Below are 23,425 nucleotides of genomic sequence, written 5' to 3'. Positions count from 1 at the left end.
AAGCAAACAGTGCATTAAAAATATATGTATATATATTGAGTACAAGTGCATCCATAAACTCTCATATATGCTTACCCCTAAAAGTAAAACTGTTGATAGTATTTTAGAGATACAACTTTTTTTTTTTAATACCAAGCACTCTGTAAATATTTGTAAGTGGCCGTGAATGAACACACGGATAAGCAAATGAGCAAGGGGAGTTTGCCATGATTGCAAATCATTTCTCTTGAATGAAATGTACTGCTTCCTTTCCTGGAAAAAAAAAAAAAGTTAAATTAAGATAAATCATTGTTGAAAGAGTTCTTTGGGGACTAAAAGAGCAGTGAACATGGCAATAAAACATTGCTCCCCGAAGCAGAATGTGGTGGCTACAGTTACAGGAAGCCTATTAATCCCTTTCTTTTCCAGATTGCCTGCCTTGTGTATAATTTAGGTTTTGAAATCTTCCTTTTCCTGGGCAGAGAAAAACCCCCAGAATATCAGACCTGTGGTTATTTGACAACAGCTAAATCTACTCCAGAGAAATGTCTGTTATCCTTATTAACAAAGATCTTTGGGAAGTGACAGGCATTTCTGTCTAATCAGCAAGGAATTTGTTAGGGTGTTTTCCAGATGCTAAAAAGGAGGTGGGAAACTGAGTATGGACATACTTAGAATAGATAGATGGATCTAAATCTCACTTATCAGTGAAAATTTCCATGTATCTCTTAGTTGGAAACCTCAATTGTCTTATCTTAAAAATGAAGGGAAGGAATACACCTCATGATAGTTTGGGTGAGGATTAAATGAGATAACACACGTGAAGCATTTAGTTCAGTGCCCTAGTGCTACTATTACGATCGCTTTCTATTCACACTCTGACACCAAATGTGTAGGTGTTTTCCTTGTGCCAGCCAGTTCTCCAGCTCTCCACCTTCAACTGGGTGTCCCACAATTTAATTCAGTTCTTACACCAGCTGTCCTTGGTTAGGATCAGACTCAGAAAGTTAAGGGCTCAGTCCCACAAGATGACCCCCACCCTAGATGCCAGCTGCTGGTCTGAGGCATGGGAGAAGGCAATGGTGACCCACTCCAGTATTCTTGCCTGGAAAATCCCATGGACAGAGGAGCCTGGTGGCCTGCAGTCCATGGGGTTGCTAGGAATCGGACACGACTGAGTGATTTCACTTTCACTTTTCACTTGCATGCATTGGAGAAGGAAATGGCAACCCACTCCAGTGTTCTTGCCTGGAGAATCCCAGAGACGGCGGAGCCTGGTGGGCTGCCATCTATGGAGTCACACAGAGTCGGACATGACTGAAGCGACTTAGCAGCAACAGCAGCTATCAAGTAAGGAGATCCTCACAAACCCCTCCTTCGGTTTGATCATTTGCTAAACCAACTCACAGAACTCAGGGAAAACAGTGTACCTACTATTACCAGTTTATTGTAAAGCATCCAAATGAAGAGTGAGGTCCAGGGTAAGGTCCTGAAAGATCCCCAGCACAGGAGATTGTGGGGAGTTGGGGCATGCTACCTCCCAGCATGTGGATGTGTTCACCAACAGGGAAGCTGTCCAAATCTTATTGCTGACATATTTTATGGAGGTTCCATTACATACACATGGTTGATTAAATCATCAGCCACTGATAATTAACTCAATCTCTAGCCCTTCCTCCCCCTACAGATTGGGCTTTGGACTGAAAGTTCCAACCCTCTTATCACATAGTTGAGTCCTCTAGTCCATCCTAAAGTCTACCAGGCATCACCTCATTAGCGTAAGCTAAGATATGGTTTATTATGAGTAACAAAAGTTGCTACCATTAACTCTATCACTCGGGAAATTACTCAAGGATTTTAGGAGCTCTGTGCCAAGAACTGGAGATGAAAATAAGTATTTCTCCTTATAGTGCAGCATCTATGTGCTGTTATGAAAAACAACTGATGACCACACCAGCCTTCACACGTTTTGATGCCAAGTGTCAACAGGGATTATGAAGAAACTCTTTATCATAAGTTTGGCTCTCTCTATTGTACACATGAGAGGGCAAGATCAGATCAGGAGGAATGCCATTTCCCATCCCATCTTTGAGCTAAAGGTGTAGGGGTTGAGGGTGGGAGAAAGGTAGATTGGAGCGCTGTCTGCTGCCAGTGATGTCCCAAAGTGCACAGGGAAGGGAAAATAGGGAACAGGTAGAAGAGGGCCCTGGTGAATTAGAAGAAAAAGGAGGTAAGCTTAGAGGAGAGGCAGGAGAAAGGGAGAAGGGAACCAGGAGTGAGCAGCTTAAACTGCTGGAATTCTCTTTGGCAATACTGGGACTTCTTTTAAGGAAACCAACTGTTCTAAACTTAGAAACTAAATATCAGTTTCCATAGAAGAGGAAGGACTCCATGGAATGGGCTGGATCATGAAAAACTGCAGTCTGTGAAGATACAAATAGATTGCAAAAGGAAAAATGCAATCATACTCAAATTGACTCAACCCCTGGTGGGTCCTTCAAACCCACAGCTGAATGGAGGTGGGATTAACCTTTGTAACATAGTATTTGCAGCATCTACTCAGCTCAGTGTCCCTATATACTCACCAAAACTTCCCCCAGACACCCTCTCTTGGGGAAGCTGAGTACTGGGTACTTCCTTGCTGGCTATTGACCAGAGACCACAGTTCCTCCCCATGTGGGTCTCTCCATAGCCTGGTCTGTATACTCATGACATGAGGATACTGGCTCATGTCCTGTCTACAGGAAGCTGGCTTCCTGAAGAGCAGATGACCCAAAAGAATGAGAGTATGTTCACGATGAGAAGTGGCAGCCCTTTTATAACTTAATCTCAAAACTGAAATACCATCACTTCTGCTGTATTCTGTTAATTAAAAGCAGGTCCTTAACAAATCCAACACACTCAAAGGAAGGCAAATTAAGCTCCACTTTTTGAAGGGAGACGTATCTAAGAATTTGTGAGCAGATTTTTTAATCTGTTTTTTTAAGAGTAAGTGATTTCTAACCACCATAATCCCAAGACTTTCTAGTTTCCTTTTCCAAGACTTCATCCATCCCAGCTGTCTCTGCCCTCCAATTCTTTGGGACTCCATCAAATATTAAATCCTCTTATTGACTTAAGCTGATGTTTAATCAGAAATCATTTTCAAAATAGTCTGAGGTCTTGAAATCAGTGAGAAGATGTCAGAACCAGGGACTTCGCTGCCTTGCAGAAAGTGATGTCTGGTGGACTGGAGGAGGTTGACAGTCATCTTAATGGTGGATCAAGCCAATTCCTATGCCCCATGAATAATCACCCCTCCACGAGGCGTTCAGATGTGTAGTTTTGTAGGCTGGCTGAGTCATCTCCCTCTATTTCACCAGGTTGATCTTAAAGCAGGAGGCAGCACACCTCTGTAAAGGACCAGATGGGAAATATTTTGGGCTTCACATGCCACATATGGTCTCTGTCACGTATTTTTCTTTGTTTTTATTACAACTCTTTTAGAAAAAATGTAAAAACCATTCTTAGCATGCAGGCTGTACAAAAACAGGCCTGTGGGCTGGAGTTTGCTGACCCCTGCTCTAAAATAATTGTGGAAAGATGCTCATTTCATCCTCAGGAAATATTTAGGTGTGCTTCTCCATACCCCCAGCCATAAAAACAGAGTATCCTTTCCATGTTTCTAAGGTATCTTGCTTGAGGTGAAGGGTTGCAAGTCCTCCTTTCAGGTTGGATACATTTTACATAGGCTTTCTCTCATTCCTTCAGGGAGACAGAAACAGGCTCAGAAATTAAGTCACTAAAATGATTAATGTGGTACTGTCAGAAAAGAATTATGAACCTGCAGGGTTATGGTCTCTCAGAGAACTCATTTTTCGTTTCTGTCCATCATGTGAATAACAATAACCTTCTCCAACAAGCAGAATGAAGAATGTATGGACTGCCAGTAAGTATTCCTTACTGCTCACTAAGTATTGGCACCGTGAAGACTTTATATAGCAATGGTGATGTGCTGGGAATTTCTGTCAGATCTGGCTTTTAATGGGAGAAAATAATCTAGTCTTCTGCTTTTGACTTTTGGATCTTTACTGTTTTCCCTAATATCAGCATGCCTCATGGGTGACATTGAACACACACACACACACACACAATCCTGTGTCTTTATCAGCAACTGGAATCAAAATCCTTGGATAACAATTCTTTTAAAAAAAAAAAAAATCAGCATTTTAATTTTATCAGAGCATTTGTAAAAAAAAAAAAAAAAAAGTATTACTTTGGCCCGTGAGTCAACAAACGATGGTGTGTTAACACACAAATGTGATTAATGAATTCATACTAGAAGAGGCAAAAAGAAAAAAAAAAACTAAAGAGAGAAATTAAAAGCTGTTCATCATATTTCATGTTTCAGATAGCCCCAGTTAAGTAATGCTCCTTTCTTATTTTATTACTATGCTCAAACTTGTAGCACTACAAAATTGCTAAATCAGGGCACTCAATGGAAACCATACAGGAAAACATGGAAAAACTCTTGCAAGATTGGGGATTTTTGACTATAATAAAGGAAGATATTTCAGGCAATGAATCTCTGCTTCCTAAACATAACAACCACAGTCTTAAGTCTTTGTTTAACCCTCTTAAAGCTTACCTTGTAGGACGTATTATTAGTTGTAATTAAAATGGACCATAATTACAATTTAATTCGTTTTCATAGGGCAGACTTTGAAAGATCATCTTTCATTCTGGAATATACAATGTTTCTTCCTGTAATTATTTGTTTCTCTAAATTATTCCAATCATAAATTTAATAGCCAGTTTTAGAGGAAATTATTCACTTGCCATTCATTTGGATGACTCAAAGGATGAAACACCTATATTTGAGTATTTATCCAGACATTGTCATGTGATCAGAAAACCATTTCATCTAACTTGACATGTTTTTGATTGACCTTGTCAGGCAGAAGGCAGCATGCATTGCAATACTGTTATTTGGGAGTTTTCTGAAGAAAACATTCACAGAATAAGTTTTAAAAACACAAGCCATTTTGACACTTCTAGAAGTTACAAATCCTCTGGGATAAAACAGGGAAATTGGTTCCACCGAGTCCGGAATCATCCAACATTGGTAATGTGAATTGGGAGAGGTAGAGTAATTTATTCTCATAAACAAACTGCCAGGAAGATAGAAAGTCCTGAAAACCTTTCTCAAGCTGCTGTTGTGCTCATGTTCTCCTTTGGCCCTCCTGACAGTAGTGCTCCATCACCCCCCTACCATCAAACAGTTGCTGTCTGCTGCTCCCTGCTGCAGCTGCTACCTCCTCATGGGGTTCGATTGTTTAAATGGGAAGGGTCTCTGTATATTAGATGATTGTCCCTAGAATCCATGGGAAGGGAGAGGCCAGTGACCACCAGGCAGACAGATTTCCATTCGGAATGCATGCAGTCACTCACAGAGGCTTCTCCTCTCATTGATCACAGGCTGTCTGATATATATTTTTACCAAACATGTTTCTGTGGAGAGGAGACAGCTGAAATTCCTTTGGAGTTATCCAAAAGGGCTTCAGATAAGAGCAGACTTCTGCAAATTGACCAATTTGGCAGAAAGAACAAAGTACTTGCCAGGATACTGTACAGCTAGAGATTCATGTGTCGTTTTAGGTCTGTGGCATCATCCATACTGGCAATACTTAATTGTCTGTGGCCTACTTGGTCACCAGGAGAGAGGAAACAAATGTTCCTATTTGTCTTTTGATGTGGCATCTGATATTTACATTGACTTGTCGTCTAAAATAACATCGGTCACCGTAGACAATTTCTGCCTATTCCTTAAGTCTGTTGACTAACTGTGCCAGGTGGCTAGTAAGAATGTGATTATCATCTCAAGGAAGTGATCCACTGCCAACAGGTATTTCTCTGGCACAGGGGAAATAGAGATACCATTGGGAAGAGAACATAAAAAAATATATGTAGAAATTTTTATTTATTCAAAGTGAAGTAAGACCCCAGTAACTCTTTTTGGATATGTCTAATAGTAATTTGGTTTTTCCAGTAGTCATGTATGGATGTGAGAGTTGGACTGTGAAGAAAGCTGAGTGCCGAAGAATTGATGCTTTTGAACTGTGGTGTTGGAGAAGACCCTTGAGAGTCCCTTGGACTGCAAGGAGATCCAACCAGTCCATCCTAAAGGAGATCAGTCCTGGGTGTTCATTGGAAGGACTGATGTTTAAGCTGAAACTCCAATACTTTGGCCACCTCATACGAAGAGTTGACTCACTGGAAAAGACCCTGATGCTGGGAAGGATTGGGGGCAGGAGGAGAAGGGGACGACAGAGGATGAGATGGCTGGATGGCATCACCGACTCAATGGATATGAGTTTGGGTAGACTCTGGAAGTTGGTGATGGACAGGGAGGTCTGGCATGCTGCGGTTCATGGGGTCGCAAAGAGTCAGACATGACTGAGCAATTGAATAGTAATTTGGAGGTATTTAAATTCAGGACCAGGAGAGCTTGATTCTCAGCATAGTAATCATAGTACTAGTATTATAGTTAGAAAGACTAGGTAATTAAGAGTGTTATCAGTAGACTTGGGAGAGGTGATGGGTTAATTACTAAATAAAAGTGATTTACACTGAATTGAAAATGACAGCTGATGCCTTCTTAAAGCACAGCTTGATGGGAAAGAAAGCATGAGGATTTTGGACACACGTAGGAAAAAGAGAAATCACAATAGGTCTGGAAATCACAGAATGTATGCAGAATAGGGATAAAGAAGACTGGTGTTCTCCTTTTGTTCAGGCTGGTCAGGAGGGCTCACAGTATGATATATTTCTATTTGTAACATAAAGAGAATAGATATTGGAAGCAACTACTTCAAACCATTGGTGGAAACATACCACCCAGACAATATCACAAAAGGGATAAATAGAAACCTAACCAGAATTTTCCACTGTATAATCATAAGGGATTTGATTTAGGTCATACCTGAATGGTCTAGTGGTTTTCCCTACTTTCTTTAAGTCTGAATTTGGCAATAAGAAGTTCATGATCTGAGCCACAGTCCGCTCCCGGTCTTGTTTTTGCTGACTGTATAGATCTTCTCCATCTTTGGCTGCAAAGACTATAATCAATCTGATTTTGGTGTTGACCATCTGGTGATGTCCATGTGTAGAGTCTTCTCTTGTGTTGTTGGAAGAAGGTGTTTGCTATGACCAGTGCTTTCTCTTGGCAAAACTCTATTAGTCTTTGCCCTGCTTCATTCTGTACTCCAAGGCTAAATTTGCCTGTTAGGCCAGGTGTTTCTTGACTTCCTACTTTTGCATTCCAGTCCCCTATAATGAAAAGGACATCCAAAATCACTGCAGATGGTGATTGCAGCCATGAAATTAAAAGACGCTTACTCCTTGGAAGGAAAGTTATGACCAACCTAGATAGCATATTTAAAAGCAGAGACATTACTTTGCCAACAAAGGTCCGTCTAGTCAAGGCTATGGTTTTTCCAGTAGTCATGTATGGATGTGAGAGTTGAATGGTGAAGAAAGCTGAGCGCCGAAGAATTGATGCTTTTGAACTGTGGTGTTGGAGAAGACTCTTGAGAGTCCCTTGGACTGCAAGAAGATCCAACCAGTCCATCCTAAAGGAGCTCAGTCCTAGGTTTTCATTGGAAGAACTGATGTTGAAGCTGAAACTCCAATACTTTGGCCACCTCATGCAAAGAGTTGACTCATTGGAAAAGACCCTGATGCTGGGAAGGATTGGGGGCAGGAGGAGAAGGGGACGACAAAGGATGAGATGGCTGGATGGCATCACCGACTCGATCGACATGGGTTTGGGTAGACTCTGGGAGTTGGTGATAGACGGGGAGGCTTGGTGTGCTGTGATCTATGGGGTCGCAAAGAGTCAGACACAACTGAGCGACTGAACTGAACTGAGCCAGGATTTTCAGCAAGTAGTGTAACTTTATTTAAAAATGGTCACCTTATTTTTTTTTTAAGTCTTATAAACATTTTCTTGATATTATTTTAGAAGGCTTTCTAAGTGGGCTATTTTTCATCTCCATCTGCTTAGCTTCCCGTCCTTTCTACTGAAACATCTCTACGCCAGGTCTCATGGGCACCTTATACCAATGTTCCCCTTTGTTTCCCAGGCTCAATGACAGCTCCACAACCTCCAGTGTTTCCAGGCCAAATGCTTGGATGGGAGTCCAGGTAGCATTAGAGCATTGTGATGAATCGGTTTCACTTGGAAGCAGATGACCAAGGCTCATGTCCTGTTTCTGCTCCCTATTAGCTGTATGACTTTTGGGAGGGTTATTTAACTAAACACCATTTCTTCACCTACAAAACAGAATATTTTACATATCTGTGTCAGGAGGTTGTTGCCAGTGTTAAATGGGGTAATTTTGAGCTCTTACAGTAGAGGCTGCATCTGCTCTTCATCCTTCACACCTTCAACTGCTCTCCAAAGCCAGTTGATCCTATGCTTGAGTGTCTCCTCGAGACGTCCTGTTTTCTCTCTCCTCACCTGCCACCTCTCCATCTCAGACTTCCATCATCTCCAGTCTGCAGTATTTTAATCAGTTCCATATGAGTCACTTATCTGTTCCTGCTGCCCGCATCAATCCATGCTTCGCAAAGCAGCCATGTGAGAGAGAAGCCTTCTGTGGCTCCCTACTACCCTCTGGGAAGCCTCTGCCTCCTTAGCAGAGGGTCCAGAGCCCTTTGTGATCTGATGGCTGGTCTTTCATCTGCCTTCTCTCCATGCCCCACTCCCCTTGCTGAGAGGGCTCCTGCAGTGACTCCCAAACACTCACCTTCTCTCTCACCTTTAGTCTTGTTCCCCACCTTGGAGCATTCCATCTCCCCATTAATTCATCCTACTTTATTTGCCTAGATATCTCTTGTTTAGGCCCAGCTCCTGGCCCTCCCTGGTGGTTCAGATGGTAAAGAATCTGCCTGCTCTATGGGAGAACCAGTTTCGATCCCTAGGTCAGTAAGAGCCCCTGAAAAAGGGAATGGTTACCCACTTCATTGTTCTTGCCTGCACAATTCCATGGATAGAGGAGCCTGGCAGGCTACAGTCCATGGGATTGCAAAGTTGGACAACACTGAGCAACTAACACTGTCACTTTCCATGGCCCTCACCAGCTGTACTTTAGCCCTATTGGCTGCCCCTGAGTCTTCAAAGATTCCAGGGTCTTTTCCACATAAAGGTCTTTGGACATGCTCTTCACCTGGAACACTCATCTCTCTCTTTCTCTCTTTGCCTTATTAATTTCACTTAATAAATGCCTTGTCAGCTCAGCTGCCCTTTCCACAGGAAAGCCCCCTCTGATGACTTTCTTGGAAGCCCTCTTGGTGACATGAAAGCTTGCCTCTATTAGCACTTATGATTGAGGACAGTATATAATTATTTGGCTTAAAAGTGTCTTAGATCAGGCTCCCTAGAAGCTCACCCTAAGACAAGGATTCAAGGGCGAGCAGTTGATTTAAGGAGTGATTCCAGAAAGACAGGAAGGAGAATATGGATGTGAGACAGGGAAGGGAAGGAGACAAATGCAGGGCTGGGTCTCTGGGAGACCATGTGGGATTCTCAAGGTGGTCCCACCGTAGGGGCATGAAGGCAGCTGTCCATCATTGGTTGAAGGCTGCTTCCAAATTGGCTGCACAGGACAAGCATCATGTTGAACTAGGAAAAAACCCTACAGCACAGTGCCATGGATGTTCACGAGGAGAAACCACAGCCATGTGAGTGCATGGAGATCAGAGGTGGGTGCCAAGAAACAGTGGAGATTTGACAGCTTCAGCCTCAGTATCTGCTCCACTGAACTCTCTGTTCCAGGACTCCATTCTCACTAATTATCTTGAGAACAAAACCATGCAAGAGAAATATAACGCTAGTCACAATGTATATACAATTTTTAATTTTGAGGGTTTTTTCAATTTTTGAGAAGCAATGTTTTAAAAAAGACCTAAGAGAAATGGGCAACATTAGTTTTTGTCTAGTCACTAAGTTTCCAACTATGTGTGACCACGTGGACTACAGCATGCCAGGCTCCTCTGTCCTCCACCATCTCCCATAGTTTGCTCAAATTCATATCCTTTGAGTCAATGATGCTATATAACCATCTCATCCTCTGCTGCCCCCTTCTCCTTTTGCCTTCCATCTTTCCCAGCATCAGGGTCTTTTCCAAGGAATCAGTTCTTCACATCAGGTGGCCAAAGTATTGGAGCTTCAGCTTCAGCATCAGTCCTTCCAATGAATATTCAGGATTGGTTTTCTTTAGGATTGACTGATTTGATCTCCTTGCAGTCTCTAGAGTCTTCTCCAACACCACAGTTCAAAAGAATCAATTCTTTGGCTCTCAGCCTTCTTTATGGTCCAACTTTCAAATCCATACATGACTACTGTAAAAAACCATAACTTTTACTGTACAGACCTTTGTCAGCAAAGTGATGTCTCTGCTTTTTAATATGCTGTCTAGGTTTGTCATAATATGAGATAAAATCCTGTGTTTCTCTCTGGATTGTCTCAAGCTTCAGTTTCACCTTGTGCAGACAGGTGCCTCTCAGGAAGCCACTCCATCCATCTTTCTTTTGTCAACTCCCAAAGAGAAAGCCTTTTGTCTTTCAAATAACCTAACTTATTCCCTCTCCACCATCTTGAACTTTGCAAGTACTCAACAAATATTAATTCATGACAAAGATACCTAACTAACAGCTTTTGAATTTATTCACGGGATGATTCTTCTATTCAAAGATCATCTTTATATACTTTCCGAATATTCAATAAAAAAGCAAACCAGTGTTTTGTCTTGCCAGTTCTGAATGTAACATCTGCATAGAGCACAATGTGTGACTGTTTTAAACAAAATCTGTAGGCACACCAGTTATCTCAATTCAGAAACATAAATGACAACAGTGAGAAATGTAACTTTTAGAAGGAAATTTAACCTGAGGGCTTAAAGTTAATGAAAAAGTGCAATTGTTGTTTTGTCTGATAGAGCAAAAGAATCCTATCATTGCACTAAGCTTTATTTTGGCCATAATTTTCCCACTTATGATGTAGGCACCAGGTTATGTTTCACAACCTGAAAACCAGTGTAATTTATAACCATAAACACCAGCATAAATTGATTTCTAACCCTAGTTGCACCATGGATTCATTAGAAGACTTTTGGAAAGTTGCTTAACTCCCCGTTGTTTCCTATTCTTTAAAAAATGCTACATTAATATGTTTCTTATTATTGTCATTCCTTAATGGTTATTGATTGTGTTTTGTGTCTCTGTGAGGCATTGCAACTTCCCCAGGGAAGACTGTGTTAATGAATAGTGTTTGTAAAGTATTTGGAAATCCTTGGATTAAAAACTAACCATATCAGAGTATAAGTATTTGTACTAATATGCCATATGGGAGAACCATATGTTATCTATTAAGAGGGCATGTGTGATATTGAAAATAGTTGTCTGGTTGCATTCCCTTGTGCTATTTTTATATCAAGATGTGCCATGGCAAGTTTTGGTATGCCAGCGTCATACCTTAATTGAACTATAAAGTTCAATCCTGCAGTAGATATTTGTTGAGTTTCTTCTTATACACTTGACCTTCTACTTAGCAACTCACACAATATATGTAAGGGACAGTTGCATGCTACAGTCTCATGAGTTTCTTTTCCTTGAAATTGCATCGTATTTAAGTCTCTCTTATTAGACATATCTGCTTTAAAAATAAAGGTTTAATTATTTTCTCTTCCCCCTACTTCCACAAATAGGCATTTTGGGGACATTTCTAGAAAGAGGATAGACTAAGATAATGGTCTTCTCGGTCCTGTATTTGAAGACCAGCCATGTGTCTTACACACCATCTGTGAATGCAGCGTGGCTGTAATACTATCTGAGTTTGAGTAGAAGTGCTGCTGGCAGCCAGGAGAACACTGCTCACCATCTCCCCATCTCCCCAAATGGACTCTATGTGCCACTCCATTGCCAGGAGGTTCCAACCCATTGATCTGGATAACTGCATTGTAACAAGTTCCACACATAACCTCCCCTGGCCTGGAGAAGGGATTCCTTCTCTAAGGCAACTGCTCCAGTTGTTGTTGTTTAGGCACTAAGATGTGTCCGACTCTTTGCAATCCCGTGGACTATAGCACGCCAGGATCCTCTGTCCTTCACTATCTCTCAGAGTTTGCTGAAATTCATGTTCATTGAGTGAGTTGGGGATGCTATCTAACCATCTCACCCTCTGCTCCCCTTCTCCTTTTGCCTTCAATCTTTCCCAACATCAGGGTCTTTTCCAATGAGTCAGCTCTCCACATCAGGTGGCCAGAATATTGGAGCTTCAGCATAAGTCCTGTTCCAGTAAGAAGACAAAATGGTGACAGATATACTGTAACTGGAGCCTGGACTCTGTAGCTGGGCCATCTTTCTTGAAAAATTGTGCCCCACATGATGTAGGAGCCCAACTTAACCTGGCGGTTGTGGAATAGAAAATAATTTTCCCTTTTTTTGCAAGTAGCCATGCAAGTCCACATAAAGGATGAGCACGTTTCATTAATTCACAAATATTTATTGAACATCGTATGCTCAGTCTAGGTTCGTAGGAGACAACAGGCAACTAAGCCAAGATTCCTGCCTTAGTGGAGCTTATATCCATTAAGGATGGATATGCATAAACAATGAACGTTAACACCTACCTAAATTAAATATTCAAAAGTGATCGATGATCAAAAGAGGCAAAAATAACAAGCACATCAGGATGAGGATGGAGCGTGTGGAGGTGAGGAGGTGTTACAATTTTAAGTGGCATGTTCAGCACAGTTTGTAAAGGGGACATTTGAGCAAAGACTTGAAACACCTGAAGGAAAAGTAGTCTAGGCAGAGGGACTGGGACAGACAGTGCAGAGACCTAGGGAGAAGACAATCTCATGTGCTGGAGAAACAGCACACAGAGGCCAGTGTGGCTGAAGGGAGTGAGAGGGGAAGAGATTAGGAAGAAGTCAGAGCAGGAAAACAGCAGGGGCTGCCTCACACGAGGCCTTGCTGCCTTTGCGTGGAAATGGAATGATCAGACTTGAACATTTTAAAACAAACCTTCTAGGGTGAGAATAAGGGCTGTTGCCCCAATCCAGGAGAAGTGGGCATAGAGACTGGACCAAGGTGACGGTGAAAACAGATGAACTGTAACCACTGGTGTTCCCTACATAGCACCACATTTGATTTTTGCTGCTGCTGCTAAGTCGCTTCAGTCGTGTCCGACTCTGTGCGACCCCATAGACGGCAGCCCACCAGGCTCCGCCATCCCTGGGATTCTCCAGGCAAGAATACTGGAGTGGGTTGCCATTTCCTTCTCCAGTGCATGAAAGGGAAAAGTGAAAGTGAAGTCGCTCAGTCATGTCCAACTCTTAGCGACCCCATGGACTGCAGGCTACCAGGCTCTTCCATCCATGGGATTTCCCAGGCAAGAGTACTGGAGTGGGGTTCCATTGCCTTCTCCGCATTTGATTTTTAGGAACCATTATTTGTGATCAAAGAGACATGACATTTTAAAGCTATCCCAGAATTCAGTGAAGTTCAGCTAGAGGCTCAAATAGATACCATACCTTTTCTCCACCAAGAACTGAAATAAAGTTTGAACAACAAAATAATTATTGCTTAGAATGAGTAGAAGGAAATGGCAACCCACTCCAGTATTCTTGCCTGGAGAATCCCGTGAACAGAGGAGGAGCCTGGTGGGCTGTTGTCCATGGGGTCGCATAGAGTCGGACACGACTGAAGTGACTTAGCATGCATGCATGAATTGGAGAAGGAAATGGCAACCCACTCCAGTATTCTTGCTTGGAGAGTCCAGGGACGGAGGAGCCTGGTGAGGTGCCGTCCGTGGGGTTGCACAGAGTCAGACACGACTGAAGCAACTTAGCAGCAGCAGCAGCAGCAGGGGAGAATGAAGTTTCTTTCTTAACCCCTTGGCAGGTGTTTATGGAACCCTGCTGGATTTTGGGCACTGTGCTAGATGCTGAGGACACTTCGGGAACAGTATGGACATCTTTCTCAGGATTTACAGTTTAGCTCTCAAAACTCGAAAGAGATCACAGGAATCTGCAAGGCAAGAAAGACCTCAGGTTTTGGCACAATCTGGACCTGAGTTTTAAGTCTCAGCTCTGCCACTAATTGTGGGGCTTCGGGGCTGTTATTTGACCTCCCACAACCTTGAAATCTTTATCTGTAAAAATGTAGATAAAAGTCTAGCTCAGGAGGACTGTGGAGGGCTTCGCGGTAATGGGTCAGAGGTGCAGAAGTGCCTGTCCCTGAGAGGCAGCAGCTCCTGTTCATGTCAGATGATGACTGCCTGACCATATACAGCTCTTTGATCTGCCCTGGAAGACACACATGAGGCTTTTCATTACAATGAAATGAAGTGAGGCAGCCAACACAGGAACTTAATTTCCTAAAATTAATATATTTAAATCAATTGGTTGACAATACCTCCAAAACAAATGTTTAAAGGTTTGAAGCTAAACTTTCTACCTCTCTTCTTTTGTTCTTTTCTTTCTTTCATCCTAAAAACCTTTATGCAGAGTTGAGCAAGGTTAGGCATTCACACTGAAGTACAGGTGGTGAGGTAGTGAACCAACCTCTCCCACCTCCCACTCCAACCAGCCGGGGTTTTGTTGAGGTCAGGAGGGTGTCTTGGTCTCAGATTGAAGGAGACTAAAGAAACAAGACAATGAAAGGCAGTTTGTGATGGTAGATTGCCACAAAAAGTATTCTTTGAAAATTTTCAAAGATTTGACTGTGGCTTCCATGTTAGGAATGTCATCACTGCTGGTCTCCTGGTCTTGGTGGTTGCATTGTGGTCAGGGAGAAGGTCTTTGTAGAAAATACAGACCAGGGTATTCAGGGCTGGCAAAGGTGATAAGGGAGTGATTATGTCCCCAACTTACTCTGAAATGGATCAGGGCCAAAAAGAAAGTTTCTTGTACTATACCTGTAACTCTCCATTGTTTAAAATTATTTCAAAATATCTTTACTATTAAAGAACAAATTTAGAGTTGTACCTTTGCACCCATCTGGCTTCAGTGTTGGAAGAGCTAGTTGCTCAATGTTCTGCATTAACTTGTATGAGATTATAGTTTAATTTTCAGCTATTATGTTAAGTATCATTTTCCCATGCTTCCAGCAAACAAATACTAGCTGTGTTTCCTGGAAGGCAGTAGGGGACTTTGGTATCAGTTGACTGGGTTGAATCCCTGCTGATATCACTGTGGGATCTCGGGGAAATTATCTAACATTTCTGTGCCTCAGTGTCCCCACCCATGAAATGTGGCTAATAATAATATCACCTCATAGGGTTGTTATGAGAATTAAATTTGATCATCTATGCAGAGCATTGAGACACTGAGTGAAACATAGCCAATATTCCATATGTGTCAGCCGATATTAACTAGGTATTATCCTGCTACCATGTAGCTTCATTAAGTAAAGCATAAACCTTCATGGCAGTGCATACTCATCAAGAGCATTCCTTATATAAGCTGAATTTATTTTTTGAGTGTCTGTCTTCTAGAGAATTTTGGAATGTGTAAGAATATAGCTGTGTGGCAAAATACAAAATTTAAGACTGAATTCTTTATAAATGAAAAAGTGCTGAGTTTAAAAAAAACAAAACAACTGAGACTTCCTGACCTGAGAAAAATTAAGATACCATTTGGATTAATCTACTCAGATTGTAGAGTAGTAATCTACTCAGATTGGCTCAGATGGTAAAGCGTCTGCTTACAATGCGGGAGACTGGGGTTCAATCCCCGGGTTGGGAAGATCCTCGAGGAGGAAATGGCAATCCACTCCAGTATTCTTGCCTGGAAAATCTCATGGATGGAGGAGCATGGTAGGCTACAGTCCATGGGGATGCAAAGAGTCGGGCACGACTGAGTGACTTCACTTTCACTTTCACTTTTTGTATTAATCAGCTATTATCACAACAAAACTATATAACAAATCACCCCAAAGTTCAGAGCCTTACAACAAAAAGATTTATTCTCACGCTCAGGGGTTTACAGGTTGACCGTGGGTCTGCTGACGTAGGCTAAGCTCAGTTAGGCTGTTGGATATCAAGCTGTGAGTTTTCTGGTCTTGCCTCCAGACTGTGATGTGGGGCAAGTCTGCTCCTGGTATCTCTCATCCTCTTTAAATCAGTGGCTACAGAGGCATCATCTTGTCATGGCCAATGGTGGAAGCACAAGCACTGAGTCCAATTATGCAACACACTTAAGTTCTTTGCTCCTATCATGTCCACTGACATTTCATTAGCCATATCCCTGGATCGAGTCTAACAGCAGTGGAAGGACACTGAGATATATAATCCATTACCAAGGAACTCAAGAATTGAAACCAATAATCCAGTCTGCAAACCACTGAGTTTGAATTGCCCGTGGCCTGTCCATGTCCAGAAATGTTGGAAAAGATAACAGTGTACTAGTAGGCAGTACACGTCAGGTTGTTTCCCCAGCAGCAAGAGTGTATTTGTTCTGACTTACCTCCCCTTTCCCTTCCCATCCCTATGCACGTTTCACAAAAGGAACTGCAAATATCAGGATAGCAATTTGTAGCCACGACATTGAAATTTTGCCCTTAAAAAGCTCATCCATATAGAATTAAACATGAACTGCACATTTACACAACTTTACTTTATCAATGGGAGACCCTACTGCTTGCCACTTACTGAATTAATACTCACAAAGGGTAGAAAGGGAATGGGCCTTATAATCAGAATGTCAACAATCTGGGGAGATGGTGGACTCAGCATCCCCCAAAACACACCTCCAAAGATTCCACTCAGCCATGAAAGGTTTAAAGGAAAGGAGGAGAGTAATCTCAGTTAATCACTGAGATGGGGTCAGAGTCGTCACTGTCCCCCACTGCGTTCAGGCTGCTGACTTCTGTGATCTTCCCCTAGACATTATCTTGTTCACGCAGCTTGGTCATACAGTTTGCTCATGAGATTACTGAAAGGGAAGCTAGGGAAGAGATCTGGTCATCTGTTAATTGCTTATTCTTCTTTGATCTACAAGTCAGGCAAGGTATTGTGTGATTAAAAGTTTTGAAAGACGTGCTTGGGCCAGAAATGAGTAGAGCATGAGGTGCCTGGTTTAAAATTTAATTACAGTCTAGCTTTGCTACAGTGACAAGAAAAGGGGCTTTCTGCTGAGGGCAGTTTGCTTCAAAATGCTGCTGGCAAGTCCCCACTTGTGAGAACATCATTCCATCCCTGTGGGATTAGAGGGGAAGGTCTGTCTTCTGGAACTTCTTCATGTCGACATAGAGTTCTAGAGTGGAAGATGTCAGCATCTCTTTCCTGACAGTGTTAGTTGCCTGCTCTCGTACATGGGCAGGATAGACTATAATTATATTGATGCCAACAAAGATATGGACTATTATCGGCAATAACGTCCATCTTGTTCTCTTGAGGTCAGTTCTTGGAATCATGCTGACCATAGACCCTGTGCTGCTCGAGACAGAGGGAGGACCTTACGTCATGGCTGCAGTCTGGCATCACACAGTTAGTTTTTTTTCCTTCTGGTGGCAGTTATGGTAACTATAAAGCAACTCAAGAACATGCATCGACCCTGAGTCTGTAATGCTGTTGTTCTGATCATGAACTTCTTGGTTTTGTACTTGAGAAAGTGGGAGAGACCTGTATGATTCTGCTCGGTTCCAGCTTTACAGCAGGAGTCTCTTATTTTTATTTCTGTAAAATTCCTGAAATATCCTTGCATATAGTATGTACTCCATGCATATGGATTGAAAGAATAGAGGGCCGAGTTTTCATACTGGAGAAGCAAAAATAATTTAACCATTAGAATTTGCACAGGTCACCATGCTGTTAGGCGTGGGGAAGTAGTCTTATGTGACACTCAACATGAATGAGGTGGAAATTTATTATTGGAAATAAATATGGCATCCTAGAGCTGTATTAACTAGGAGAATTTAGCTTCCATGTGACATTTTTAGGCTCACAAAATAGCCTGTCACTTCCCTATATTTCTTCACATTTATTGTGAGCCTTTTAAATCCCTTCTAATAACCTCAAGTTTACATTCCCCAGTCTACTTCACTTTTTTATTGTTTATGTGCTTCCTGTGAAGATAGCTAGACAGACAAGCCCCCAAAAAGGAAAGCTTGTCCTTATCCAATACTTATGGGTAACGGCGTAATGGGATTTTTTTTCTTTCCTTCCAGAGGAAGCCCACTGTTTCACTCAGAACTCACCCATTTGAGGCATTTTAAATGGATGGGATGTTAGAAGCCAGGCAAACTGTTCTTCTGAAAGTGAAATGAATGCTAGTCTAATTGCGGGAGAATGTATCAGTTGGACTTGGAAAGCAAGACTTCTACACTGGCTCCCCCTGCTGGCTTTGAGGATGCACTGTCTTGGGAAACTGATGAAAGCAATGTACCTAAAGCTTTTCGTTTGAAGGCAAGGTACTCAAATGCCAAACGTAGCATTCTTCTGGAAGGCATTTACTCCGTGATAAACATACCAAGTGTTCCTTTAATTTGCTTCCAAGGGGCAGAAATCCTGCAGCCCAGAGCACCCCACAGCCACGACTCTGTGGAAAACAGAGTTTTCAAGTGGAAAACAGAACATGCCACTTGGGCAATTTCATTAGGGAGCAGAACCACCGCGGACGCAGGAATTAAGGGTAAAAACACAGTAGCTGTAGGTGAGATAAGGAGCCAGACTGTTTCTTATGGTTATAAAGTTGGACGTGGGGGCTCTGAATTTCCTTTTCATGTGTTTAGGACTGCGGAGCCTTCCTGTGACTTAACTGTTGTTTCTCTTTCCCTTCTCTCTTTCTCTCTTCACAAGAAAGCTTTTTACCCCCACTCAATGAGAGATGTGGTGACCAGATTAACTTTAAAAACAGTCAGTCACGGCAGACTTCAAGCCTATTGTAAAATCTGTGTTAAAAGGTCTGGCTGTCGAGGGAGACAGGAAAGCTGGTAGATTTTTCCTGCCTAAGTCTGAGTCCATGTGGTGGGAGGAAGGCAAAACACTGACCTATGGTTTTGACACGTGCTCCTGTACTGACTTGACCTTGTGAACAGGAGCAGGAACATCAAGGATGACTGTTGCCTTCCTACAGCACCTCCCTGGTGAACCAGACCAAAGAGGCGTCAGAAATGTCCTTGTGAATGTGCCACGGAGAACCTTGGGTTTGGGGAACTGCAGAACCACCCCTACCTTGGTTATACTATGACCCTGTGACAAATGGCACAGGGCTGGGCAGAGGGAATTTGTTGTGGTTCAGCAGCTAAGTCATGTCCAACTCTTTGCGACCCTGTGGACTGTAGCATGCCAGGCTTCCCTATCCTTCACAGTCTCCCAGAATTTGCTCAAACTCACATCCATTGAGTCAGTGACGCCATCCAATCAGCTCATCTTCTGTCGTCCCCTTCTGCTCCTGCCTTCAGTCTTTCCCAGCGTCAGGGTCTTTTCTCATGAGTTGGCTCTTCACATCAGGTGGCCAAAGTATTGGAGCTTTAGCTTCAGCATCAGTCCTTCCAGTGAATATTCAGGATTGATTTCTTTTAGGATTGACTGGTTGGATCTCCTTGCAGTGCAAGGGATTCTCAAGAGTCTTCTCCAACACCACAGTTGAAAAGCATCAATTCTTTGGTGTTCAGCATCGATACATGACTAGTGGAAAAACCATAGCTTTGACTATATAGACCTTTGACTCTATGGACTTTTGTCAGCAAAGTAATGTCTCTGCTTTTTAATACACTGTCTAGGTTTGTCATAGCTGTTCTTCCAAGGAGCAAGCAAGGGAATTATATACATACTTTATTTATTTGGCTGTGTTGGGTCTTAGTTGCAGCAGGATCTTCATTGCATCATGTGGGATCTTTCACTGCGGCTCATGGACTCTAGTTGTGGCACATGGGCTCTGGAGCGTGCAGGCTCAGTAGTTCAGGCAAGTGGGCTTCGCTGCCCTATGGCATGTTGGATCTTAGTTCCCTGACCAGGGAGCAGACCCATGTCCCCTGCATTGCAAAGTGGATTCCTAACCACTGGATCCCTGGGGACATCCCCATACTTATGCATTTATTCATCAATGGCATCCCTTCCCCACATCAGTGTTGCTCCTATTTATTTATTTTTGTCACTCTGTTATAAACTTTTTCTTTCATTCAGGTCAAATCCAGGTGTTTTCGCATTTCCCACCCTCCTCAACAGGTTCTTTTGCAGAGCTGCTTGGTGAAAAGTTCCCTCACTGCCGCCAAGGCTCTTATTTCAGCTCTGCGAGTCGTGTCCTCCTCTGGAAGGATGCCCATCATCTTGCCTCTGGCGTAAGTGTTGGTAGTTGTAACAGATGGTGGGTCAAAGCACTCAAGTACAACTCAGTTAAGTGGTCTAAGCCTGGCTATGGGTCAGGAATTTTTAAAGCGCTCGGTAGGGTGATCCTTCTGCTCCTTGTGATCTTGGCTAAGGTCATCAACTGGGTGTATTCAGCTGGCAGCAGGACTGGGTTAGAAGCTGGGAGATGGCTTCCCCCACATGGCTGGCCCCTCTGTGCCACTGTCTCCATGTCCCCCTCCCCACTCGGGGGGCTCACCTGAGTGTCTTTAAGCAAGGTGACTGGCTTCCCAGAGGCAGAAGAGGAAAGCTGCCAGTTCTCTTAGGCTTTGGCTTGAGGGGCCCAGAGAATCGTGTCCACATTTCACTGGTCTAAACAAGCAGAGACATTACTTTGCCAACAAAAGTCCGTCTAGTCAAGGCTATGGTTTTTCCAGTGGTCATGTATGGATGTGAGAGTTGGACTGTGAAGAAAGCTGAGCACTGAAGAATTGATGCTTTTGAACTGTGGTGCTGGAGAAGACTCTTGAGAGTCCCTTGGACTACAAGGAGATCCAACCATTCCATCCTAAAGGAGATCAATCCTGGGTGTTCATTGGAAGGACTGATGTTGAAGCTGAAACTCCAGTAGTTTGGCCACCTCATGCGAAGAGCTGACTGATTTGAAAAGACCCTGATGCTGGGTAGGATTGGGGGCAGGAGGAGAAGGGGATGACAGAGGATGAGATGGCTGGATGGCATCACTGACTCGATGGACATGAGTTTGGGTAGACTCTGGGAGTTGGTGATGGAGAGGGAGGCCTGGCGTGCTGCGATTCATGGGGTTGCAAAGAGTCAGACATGACTGAGTGACTGAACTGAACTGAACTGAACTGAACCAAGTCATAGAACCAGTCCGGATTTAAGGAGTAAAGAAGTAGATTCCATCTCTTGAGCAACAGGGCTCTTTGGCCATCTTTAACCCGTGTGTGCTGATAACTTCTGCTTCTCTGTTTTCTGTACTTTAACAGTGTGTCTTATATTTTATTCCTTTGTCTTTATATAAATTTATCATTTAAAACAATACCCATGGCTGATTCATGTCAATGTATGGCAAAAACCACTACAATATTGTAAAGTAAATAGCCCCCAACTAAAATAAATAAATTTATTTAAAAAAAATAATAGTAAATAAATAAAAAACAATTTCTAAACACAAAGAGACTTGGAAACCCTCCCAGCAATGAGTTCTAAAATGATGCCTTTATTTGCCTTTGAAAAGTTTACTTTTTTCTACACATAAATCCACAGAGATATATTATATACATTTTAAGCCAAAGGGAAATTTTTAGCTAGTTTCTAATATATAGCCACCATTATACCTGCCCAGTTATTTATTTTTCAAGGAGTTATGTATTCCGGCATAAACTTGACCAGCATAATCTGTTCGAGACAGAATATTTTGTAGCATAGAAATGTTAGACTGTCATGTGTAAAATGTAAGTAAATGTCTAAGAAATTAATGGGGTGGGGTGGAGGGGACGGAAGGGAGGTCTAAGAGGGAGGGGATATTCGTATACGTATGACTGATTCACTTTGTTGTACAGCAGAAACACAACATTGTAAAGCAGCTATACCCCAGTAAAAAAAAAAATTTAAGTAAAAAATGTAAAAAAAAATTAAGTAAAAATAGGTGGGTTTTTTGCAACATAAATCAAACAGGAAAATAAAGTGCGTAGGAACATAATCAGCCAATGCTCCTTACACAGTGCATATTGCCTGAGTCAAGGGAAAAAAGCAAATTGAAATTAAAATCTGTTTGTCACTTTGGGAAGTGCTGTGTGAGAGGAGAGATGTGACTAGAACTGCTGAGTGAATTTTGTTTACTGCCATTCAGCTTTCCACCAAGCAAATCGTGTGAGAAGGGCCGAGGATAAATACACCTATTTATGTAGGTAATTTTTCTGTTTCACGCCTCTGATTCATCTCTCTGCCTCGCTTTATGGCGAGTCATGCTACATTGGTTACAATTAATTTCACTGCTGCATATTAGCCATAAAGAGATATTTCATAAATTGACTTGATGTATATATTTTTTTTCCCTCTGTGGTTTTCTTAAAAGATGAGAACGGTCCAGAGGAAAAGCCAAGTGCAGAGGAAGTAGAAGAGCAGAGCCAAGAAGCAGGTGGGCTCCGATTTCTTTTGAAGCGTCTCCTCGGCCTCATCCCCAGAGGTGAACAATAGCTCGACTTAGTGCTCTTTTCAGTGTTTCCGCCGTTTCACCAGGCTAACCTCAGTGTCCACTCGGGTCTCCCTCAGGCAATCACCAGCCCTGTTAACGACGAGCGTCAGGGTCTTTAGTCAGAAGAGTACCCTCTCAGGTGTCAGTCACGAGCTCCTCTTTTCTCCTGTGTGACAAAAGTTTGCTTAGTGACGCTCTGCACGGGACCGGCAGAGGCTGGAAGGACCGTGTCACAGCTGGGCTGACTAGGGCAAGTCAGAATCAGCAGATTTAGTTTGAGGGGAAAAATGAAATGAAAAACATGCAAAGGACAGGTATCAGAGGCTTTCCTTCCACAACAAATGGAATGTCCCTTACTGTTTTGCACTCAGGTTTGAAAAGCTATGCTTCTGTTCATTTTTCTGTATGTTATGGATGATGCTGTGATGTGGCCTTGACTACCCCACACCCAGAGCTCCGTGAGATCCAAAGAACAGATGTGCCAATGAAATGCTGAGAGATCTTCTGCTGTAGATTGTAAATTGAACATTTTTAACACTTAAGACTCAAAAAAGATGGTCATCACCTTAGGTTTTTCTTTTCCTCCTCCCCATTTTTATACCCAGGCACACTCTCCTTTGAAAGAATGATTCACACACACGTTATGCAGTTGTCAACATAACCACCCAAATAAAAACTTCCTCCTTCTATTTTCCAAGTCATTCTTCTGGTTCTAATGAGCCCAACAAGTGGGGCATCTTTAAAATGGGGAGCTCTGCTCATGTGCCAGCCACACTCTGAGCCATACACTGGACTCTTGGAAATAAACAGGTAGTGTGATAGGCTTGTCTCTGAGAAGTTCCTCCATTAACCTTGGAACTTTTGCTGGAGAACCGAAAGCCTTTATTATT

At 42.5% G+C, this 23,425-nt stretch overlaps 1 protein-coding gene across 2 annotated transcripts in view; it reads left to right on the top strand.

The window, feature by feature from the left end:
- The window catches only part of MACROD2 (mono-ADP ribosylhydrolase 2), a 2,278,672-nt gene that overhangs the window by 2,103,990 nt on the left and 151,257 nt on the right, over positions 1-23,425 (top strand). Inside the window, exon 12 of one of the 2 annotated variants that reach the window (XM_081556519.1) lies at positions 22,416-22,478. In XM_081556519.1, coding sequence (XP_081412645.1) covers positions 22,416-22,478 — 63 coding nt within the window. Of the gene's footprint in view, positions 1-22,415; positions 22,527-23,425 lie in introns of both variants that reach the window. The other variant, XM_081556518.1, reaches the window with a different exon arrangement.

The sequence above is a fragment of the Giraffa tippelskirchi genome, chromosome 13 (assembly GCF_054371585.1).
Source record: "Giraffa tippelskirchi isolate mGirTip1 chromosome 13, T2T-mGirTip1v1.2.pri, whole genome shotgun sequence".
Taxonomy (NCBI): domain Eukaryota; kingdom Metazoa; phylum Chordata; class Mammalia; order Artiodactyla; family Giraffidae; genus Giraffa; species Giraffa tippelskirchi.
The sequence above is the reverse complement of the archived record's forward strand: the minus strand, read 5'-3'. Positions and strand labels throughout refer to the sequence as shown.